The sequence below is a fragment of the Ostrinia nubilalis genome, chromosome 29 (assembly GCF_963855985.1).
Source record: "Ostrinia nubilalis chromosome 29, ilOstNubi1.1, whole genome shotgun sequence".
NCBI lineage: Eukaryota > Metazoa > Arthropoda > Insecta > Lepidoptera > Crambidae > Ostrinia > Ostrinia nubilalis.
Window position 1 is genome coordinate 4207024 of NC_087116.1, and position 9013 is coordinate 4216036.

The 9013-nt window shown below is 38.9% G+C and overlaps 1 protein-coding gene across 5 annotated transcripts; it reads right to left on the minus strand.

Annotated features, from left to right (window-relative positions):
* Positions 1-804: 804 nt before the first annotated feature.
* On the minus strand, positions 805-7499 carry LOC135085634 (uncharacterized). 5 transcript variants are annotated; one of them, XR_010260176.1, is made up of 4 exons: positions 7097-7499; positions 6383-6551; positions 5249-5392; positions 805-1394 (listed from the first exon to the last, which is right to left on the minus strand). XR_010260176.1 is itself a non-coding variant. In XM_063980406.1 (3 exons), the coding sequence occupies exons 1-3, from the start codon at positions 6723-6725 to the stop codon at positions 1387-1389; spliced, it is 414 nt and encodes a 137-aa protein (XP_063836476.1). In that variant the 5' UTR covers positions 6726-6753; the 3' UTR covers positions 805-1386. The 5 variants fall into 5 exon arrangements, 3 of the variants coding, with proteins under 3 accessions (XP_063836476.1, XP_063836474.1, XP_063836475.1); XR_010260175.1 differs by having other exon boundaries at positions 7090-7499; XM_063980406.1 differs by lacking the exon at positions 7097-7499 and having other exon boundaries at positions 5330-5392; positions 6383-6753.
* Between the last annotated feature and the right edge of the window lie 1514 nt (positions 7500-9013).

A 9013-nucleotide genomic window follows, 5' to 3' on the forward strand; every position in this document is an offset into this window, starting at 1 on the left:
AGAACTAAAACAATAAACAAAAGATTTTTTGGAAACTCATCAATGTAATTTAGAAATGGATTGACTAAAAACTATCAGCAGTCGACTGCGAGCTATGTATGGCTCTAATAATGATCTCTATGATACAGGGAATGGCGCTGTAGTAGACCATTCTGGTATTATTATTACATTACCTTATCCTCCTGAGACCCAGACCCCTAAAAATTGTCGGATTGTCTTGAATTTTGGAAGGCAGGCTAAGTTTCATATGTACAACTAACAAAAAATGCGAAAAAAAATCTAGCCCCCCTACATACGCCAAAATGGGGGGTGTCACCAGTGACACTACGGGTTTCAAAGACATTAAAACGGGCTTGAATTAATTAATATTTTAATTACTTCAGGTATGGTAAAATAGGTGTTTTTAGTTTCAAATTGATCTGCAATTGTTTAGAATCATAAGATTTACTTTTTAACAGCTTTTATTGAACTTGTTATTACAAACTTTAATTTAACTTGCAATAAATGTGTGAATGTATGTTTGAGTAAAATCTTGGAAGCTGAATTAGAGCTACTTCCTGCCAACCGATTGAGCTGAAATTTTGCATAGACATGTAACTCAGATGAAACTTCAATATAATGAGGTCATGGAGCTGATCTGATGATGGAGACGGAAGGTAGCCATAGAAACTCTGTGACTAAACCATGTAACTCTGTCGAGTTTTGACTCATTTGATTGGTATTGATAAGTACTCTGGTCTTGGATGATATCCAGGGTCTGATCTGAGGATGGAGCATTAATTTTTTCATCATCTGTCTCTGTTACTTCGATAGTGAGTGTAGTGGAAGTTAATTAAATGAAAGAGTGGACTGTATACAATTAATTGTCTATTCGGTATAAATTTACAATGTTATCGAGACCGTTTTGTGCAAAGTCGTTGAAGAGAGTGCGTCAGGATCGTCTTCTTCGATGTTCGCTCGCGAACCGAACATTGCTCGTTCGTTCGCCGAACGCTCGCCGCTCCCTCCGGTCACGCCGCCCGCGGGCAATGTCCGTGAGTAGACATGCTCCCCGGGTTGAAGTGGAAACTTCAAGAAATTGGTAGAGGGCATATATTGTTGAAGCCACGGCGGATAGTCCCCTTCTTTGTCTTCAGTTCGGCGACCCTCACCACGCCATCGGAGCCCGGGTAGGTCTGCACGACGCGACCCAGCAGCCAACAGAGAGGTGGGAGCGCCTTATCCTTCACCAGAACCAGGCTCCCCACAGTGATGTTCCCTTTGGATGTGGACCATTTTGTTTTCTGCTGTAGCAAAGATATATATTCTGTGTTAAATCTCTTCCAGAAATGTTGTCTTATGAACTCCACTCTTTGGAATCGCTCCAATCTGGTAATGTTGCCGTTGTCAGTCACCTGTGGATGTGGAACGGATGTGAGTGACCTTCCAATTAAGAAATGTGAAGGAGTTAGGGCAGAGAAATCAAGAGGTTCAGGTGAAAGAGGAGTGAGAGGTCGGGAATTTAAAATGGCCTCTATTTGAGTTAGGCACGTAACCATCTCTTCGAACGTGAAGTGAGTTAACGTTAGAAGTCGCTTTAAATGATGCTTGGTTGAGCGAACTGCGGCCTCAGCAACGCCATTAAAATGAGGGGAATAAGCAGGTACAAAATTAAAATCGATTCCTTCCAGTGCAATGTCATATTCAATATTTGAAGTTTGCAAAAAGTGACGCAATTGATTGCAAGAACCGACAAAGGTAGTGCCGTTATCGGACAATATACTACGAGGCTTGCCACGGCGCGCGATAATACGATTTAAAGCAGCCATGTATGCTTCCTTGGTGAGGTCCGAGACAAGCTCCAGGTGAACGGCTTTAACAGCTAGGCAGACAAAAATGCAAATATACGTTTTTATAAGTCTACATCCTCTACCCTTTCGATCAGCAATAAGTATCGGACCGGCATAGTCGACACTGGAATTTAAAAATGGATATTCAAGGTTACTACGTGAATTAGGAAGCTGTCCCATAATGGGTTGTATATTCTGTGCTTTATGTCTAAAACACACTGTACATTTTTGCACTGTGGCTCTTGACAGGTTCCTACCTCCTAACGGCCAATATTTCTGACGTATGTTTGCTAATAATAATTGAGGGCCAGAGTGTAGTAATTTTTTGTGAGTTGTTTGAAACAAAATTTTTGTCAAGTGATGCTTGCTACATAAAAGCATCGGATGCTTTGTGTTGTAATCATAAGGCGAATTATCCAATTTACCGCCGACGCGAATGATGTCGTCCGAATCTAAAAAAGGAGATAAGGATATTAATCGATTTTTAGAAGGCAACGTATTCCCGGATTTCAGAATCAGGTATTCATTCTGAAACATTTCATATTGAGCTGTACGTATAATGCATTTCAAAGATGATTCAATTTCCTGATTTGTCAGACAACCTTGTAATTTATTATTTTTATTGTTTAAGTTGTACATATATCGTTTAAGGTAGGCTAAGATTCTTTGTAAATAATTAAAATTAGAATATTTGTGTATTAATTTTTGTATTATAGTGTGATTAATCAAGTCAGGAATTTGATTATTTGATTCGTTTACAAGATTACAAATCAACTCTGGCAGATCCTGTTTCTCGATACACTTGGACAACTTCGGCCAATAGCATTCATCTTGTGATAAGAATGCAGGTCCCGACCACCATAATTTGGAATCGCTGATATTATCAGCCTTCACCCCTCGAGAAACAAGGTCCGCGGGATTGTCCTTTGTTGGCACATAGTTCCATTTTGACCCTAAAGTGGTGTCTTGTATTTCATTGACACGATGTCTTACAAAAGGTTTCAGATCAGTAGGCGAACTGGATAGCCAACCCAGCACAATCGTCGAATCGCACCAAAATATGCAGCGGCTAATCATTGAAGTAAGGGATTCCCTTACCTTAGTACACAGTCTTGCGCCTAAAAGTGCTCCACATAGTTCGAGTCTTGGCATTGTTGTGGGTTTTATGGGGGCTATACGATTTTTAGAAGTCAATAAACGTATCGTGACTGCATTCGAGCTATCTATAGATCGTATGTATAAACAAGCGCCATATGCCATTTCACTGCTGTCTGTAAACACGTGTATCTCGTGACTTATGAAATTATCACATGAAAACCATCGCGGAATGCGCAGAGAATTCAAACATTTCAATGTATCTGTTACGGTTAATGTGACAAATTGAAAATTATTAACAATAACCGGTCACTATGAATAATCACCGACAGTCGCGGTAAAAGTGATAAATTAATCACATTTAACAGTGATTATTTAATAATTCAACCTTAGTACTAACAAATTTCTTAAAAGAGAACAACATCTTGTGTACGTGCTCGTGTACAGCCAAACTTTTGAACGTTTTGATATCATATATTAATATAATTTGGCATAATGAGTTTGGAATGTTTCTTGCATAATATTACTTTTCCATGATGCCTATAACATAATGTTTTGTTTTAAAGTGAAAAATAGGTTAAGGTGCGGCGGGGGTGGCCCTTGGGCCACCCCTAAGCCGCCTATTTAGTTTTATACACACATAAATTACCTCATATTAATCACATTAACCAAATCATGCGGTAATTATTCATAATAACCGGCGACTATTCACAATTTTCACATTTATCACTTTGACCGTAACATATCTACAAATGAACACCATTGATATGCTATATCCTCAGGTACGGTATCGTCCCAATCGCACTTATTTAACCATAGTTTCTGTATGACTATTTTTGCTTCGACAACACAGGGTCCAATTAAACCCAGCGGATCAAAAATCTGACTTATTACCGATAGAATATGCCTTTTTGTTACGTCCGAAGGAGTTTCAATGTTTATGGAAAATGATAGAACATCTTGCCTACAAATCCATAACAAACCTAAAGTTTTCGATGAATAATCATCCGACAAATCTAAGTCAAGGTTGCAATTGTCTTCAATATCTACGACTTCCTTCAAAATATCAGGACTATTAGATTGCCATTTTCTTAAGTTTAGCTTTGCCGAAGCCAATATTGCCTTTATTTCCTGACAAAGTTCAACTGTCCCACGAATAGTGTCCGACCCAGTCAATAAATCATCGACGTAAAAATCATGCTGTATACTACGTTTGACTTGTTCATTATTCGTGACGTCAGCGAGGCTCACAAGACACTTGGTCGCGAGATAAGGTGCCGACGCCGTCCCGTAGGTGACCGTATTTAACGTGTAAGTTTTAAGCGGCTCGGAGGGATTCCTTCTAAATAAGATACGTTGTAGGGAGCGTTGCTTAGGATCTAGTAAAATTGCTCGATACATCTTCTCAACATCTCCAGAAATTATATATTTGTGTTGCCTGAACCTAATTAAAATTGAAAATAAATCATTCTGTACAGTTGGACCGACGTATTGGATGTCGTTGAGTGATACGCCTGACGTAGACTTAGCAGACGCATCAAAAACTACTCGCAGCTTCGTTGTTTTGCTAGATTCTCGTAATACGCCATGGTGGGGCAAGAAATAACTAATTTTATCCCGATCACCGTTTGATAAGTTTGTGTCCTCCGTCATGTGACCCAAAAATTCGTACTCATCCATGAAATCCATGTACATACGTTTAAATGTAGCATCGCGCTCGAAACGTTTCTCTAAAGTTAAAAACCTACGTTTAGCCATAGCGTATGAGTCACCGAGAACGCCGGGATCCGCACTGAGCGGCATGGTAACAATAAACTGACCGTCCGGACTACGTTTGGTATTTAACGTGAAACTTTCTTCGCACGCGCGTTCATCCAAAGAAAGACAATGTTTAGGAGAAATTGAATCTAGCTCCCAAAATTTTGATAATTCTATGCTGTCTGTTTTTGAAAAATTACAAAAATGTGAATAAGTAACGTTTAAATTATTATTAGTAGGTACGGAACCAGAAATTAACCATCCTAATTTCGTTTCGCATAATTTTGGCAAGTTTCTTCCTAAATTTATGTGATTGCTCTGAATTACATCCCAAAATATTTCAGCTCCTAGCAGAATATCTATATCTGTTGGAATGTTAAATGATGGGTCCGCTAAAATTAGTCCTGTAGGAATTGGTATGCAATTTATATTTATGTAGGATGCTGGCAATTTTTTAGTTATTTCAGGCAAAATGTGGCAATTAATTTTAACTGAGTACTCATTATGCATTGATTCGATGGTGAGGTTACAAGACTGTGTACTAGTACTAGTTATATTGTTAATACCTGTAACCTTGGAACTGTTGCCAACTCGGGACAATCCAAGCTTGGTACACACGGCGTCAGTAACAAAGTGAGCTGTACTACCGTTGTCGAGCAGGACCCTGGCGCTGTACCTTTGACCTTTGTCGCTCACCACTCTCACCACAGCTGTGGAAAGCAAGATATGACTTTGAGAATTAGGTAGTATATCTGCAGAAAACGAAACATTGTTACTAGTAGTAGGCATTGGATGACGTTCTACTTTATTGTTGGATTGGTCTAAGTGAAGTAAAGTGTTGTGCTTATCTTTGCAATATTTGCAGCATGAAAACCTACAGCGCTTTTCTACGTGGCCTTCCCGTAAACAGTTCATGCATACCCCGAGATATTTTGCCTTTTGTAATCTATTTTCTACAGTAAGACTTCTAAAAGAATCACATGAGTAAAGAAAATGATTATGTGAACATAATGGACAAATAATTTTATTTTTATTTTGCATATTACTATTATTACTTATATTGTGTTGATTAGATGTTATAATAAGGCTTTTTGATTTGTTTGTTTCTGAGATTTGTGTTGTATTTGATTTTTTATTGTCTTCTATTGTTTCAAGTAAGTCGGCTTTATTGTTAATAAATGTGCAAAACTGAACTAGTGTTGGTGAATGAGGCAGAGTGTTGCGGTACTCCTCCCAATTTCTAAACGTGATAGAATCTAGTTTTAGAGCCATTAAATAAATAATGAGCGTGTCCCAATATTGAGTGGGTTCACGCAGCGCTTTTAACGCCCGTATATTTTTATTTATAACGTCAATTAGTTGGCGCAAAGCAATACTAGACTCATTGCTAATGGGCTGAGCGTTTAATAATGCCTGAATATGGTTGTTTATCAAAAGGCGACTATTGTTGTATCGATCGCATAATAGTTCCCATGCCATTATATAATTATCGCTATTAAAATCAATATTTTTAATAATTTCGGCGGCTGCTCCCCCTAGGGACGCACGCAAGTAATGGAACTTGCTTATGTTATCGATACTATTATTGTTATGGATTAAGGAGAGAAAGGTGTCTCTAAATTCCAGCCAACACTGATAACTTCCATCAAAATGAGGTAGGTCTATTTTAGGTAAACGTATAAAATTGCTTTTCGCCCCACCTGATACCTCGGAGCCTGATACGGAACCTGCAGAAAGCTTGTTCTGAAGTTGCTGACTGGCCTCCAGGAGCTTTCGCGCCTGTGCAACCAGCGGATAAAAGGTGTCTTCGAATTTGAAGCGCTCGGCATAGGCCTCCTCTGGATTGTCTGATAGCAGCTCAATGTCGGTCTGTAAATCATTAAATTCATCATGTAAGCTTTCAAATTTATTAAATCGACCTTCAAGTTCGAGAACCTGTAGGTCCGAGAGTTGTTTGCAGCTTTTTATAACAGTCATGTAATTGCTGAAACTAGTAAGCTTAGCCTTTACGGAGCCGCGCTGTTTAATTAATTTTTCAGCCATTGTGGGTAGGTAAAATAATTAAGGGCTATGAAAAAATCTAATTCGTGCGGACGTAAATAAAGATGGTGCGTAAATTAATATTATTCGTATGAATAGGCGCTCAGCTGATGCAGTCTAACGGTAGCGATGTATCTATAAGTAGTAATATCTACGAAACTGGCCCGTGCGCTTATAATATTATTGACAAAAAAACTAGTGGCGGCAGTACGGGCACCGCTAGCGGAAAGGAATGACGTGCGAATTAATTAGCTTGCGCCAACTCAAATAAAAAGCAAGAAAAGTGTTGTGAATTGGACTTATGCAAGAATTAAGTAACGGAATTTAGGAAAAGATGTAAATGAGGGATAAATTGGAAAGAACTCACAAAATACCCGTATCCTTATCCAGAAATTCCACAGGTGACTCTGATCTTCAACTCCTCGGATAGCGATGGTGACACGGCGCAATAGATCGGCGGACGTGTCGCGGGGTCAAAGTTCGATACCGCAGTCGTTTCTTCAGCGGGATTCAGTTTTCCGGTAGATGGACCAATATGTTACTTCGATAGTGAGTGTAGTGGAAGTTAATTAAATGAAAGAGTGGACTGTATACAATTAATTGTCTATTCGGTATAAATTTACAATGTTATCGAGACCGTTTTGTGCAAAGTCGTTGAAGAGAGTGCGTCAGGATCGTCTTCTTCGATGTTCGCTCGCGAACCGAACATTGCTCGTTCGTTCGCCGAACGCTCGCCGCTCCCTCCGGTCACGCCGCCCGCGGGCAATGTCCGTGAGTAGACATCAATCAAAGTTGCATAACATTGACTTGACGTTACCATCAGACAATCCTAAAAAGGACAATATTTCAAGTCACGAGTGCCCAAAGTGTCACCAGTGACACTTGAATTAATTGACGAAAATACTTATTACAATAGAAACATTTTAATAGTTTTATCGCACAATCTGAGAGATATATTATCGTAGCACACAAAAAATACAAAAGAATACCAAAAAACTTGTTTTAAATAATATTTTCTTTCTTGGAATGTGTCATGTCGGAGGTCGCGCGAATTCAAAATTTCAGTTAATGTTTACAAAATCAAAAACCCTTTCGTGAGAGGTAGCAATTTTTTAGATATGTGACATATTCCAACGTTTCAGACACTTTTAATAATTTTCATAAATACCAATAAATGGCGCTGTAAAAAAAATATATACTCAAGTGTCACGAGTGACACCGGGGGTCTCAGGAGGTTAAAGGCCGGCAACGCACCTGTAACGCCCCTGGGTCTGCGGGTGTCTATGGGCGACGGTAATCACTTACCATCAGGTGATCCGTCTGCTCGTTTGCCTCCTATCACATAAAAAAAAAAAAAAAAAAAAAACATTGTTTGTCTGCAAGTCTCAAAGTCACCACTTTGGTTCCAATATAGCTTGGTTTTTAGTGCTTTATCTAACGGATTTTAGGTGTATGTCATGAGTCATCCAATTTATGTGGCGTGTCCAATCCTATGGTGTGTGTCATCTTATATACGTTTTCACTTATGATAGTGAAAATGTAAAAAAACAGAGCCAGTATTCTAGTTTCACTTTGAAGTGCTTCATTTTTCTTGCGCTTACTCGGTTTCCAGGCGATTTAATAATTTCTACTCTGATAATAACCTCCAGATATCATGCTCCAAACTGTGTTGGCTCATCTCCCTGTCCTTCACCAATTCCCTGCCCAATCAATATCCAGTCGAGTTCAGAGTTGTTTTTAAGTATCCTACAAAAGACGAATTTTTGGGACCAAAGTATGTTAATGGTCTAAGGATACTTGTGAAGTAAGTGGGGATCGAACATGCTCGCTTACGAATACTAATATACTTATTTAGGCAAATTCAGCTCGTTTAGATGAAATATTGGTAGGATTTGTTTTGTAATTTTTGTTTTAGTTGGTTCTTTTTTGAAGTTTTAACTTGTAATATTATGGGGCGACTCTGTTCTATGATAATATTCGTTCGTTTGTTTCAGCCAAATGACGTCAACTGCTGGACAAAGGCCTCCCCCAATGATTTCCACAACGATCAGTCCTGCACTGCCCTCATCAAGGAGTTTCCCGTGACCTTTACGAGATCGTCAGTCCACCAAGTGGGAGGCCGGCTTACACTACATTTTCCGACCCGTGGTCGCCACTCGAGAACTTTTCTGCCTTAACACCAAAAAATAAGTATCAACATGCATTGGGACCTTTTTAAATAAGATACTTAATAATTATGATTAATAGAGTTAATTACATTTGCTATCATAAAGTAAGCTGGTTGGGTTTTT

What these genes read in the sequence shown, in the direction of transcription:
- LOC135085634 (XM_063980404.1), bottom strand. Translation starts at nt 6,725, where the DNA reads ATGGCTGAAAAATTAATTAAACAGCGCGGCTCCGTAAAGGCTAAGCTT. An exon ending in ATCAGGCTCCGAGGTATCAG is followed by an intron (nt 5,393 to 6,382) that starts GTGGGGCGAAAA and finishes TGCTTTCCACAG; the next exon opens with CTGTGGTGAGAGTGGTGAGC. An exon ending in CAACAGTTCCAAGGTTACAG is followed by an intron (nt 1,287 to 5,248) that starts GTATTAACAATA and finishes TCTTTGCTACAG; the next exon opens with CAGAAAACAAAATGGTCCAC.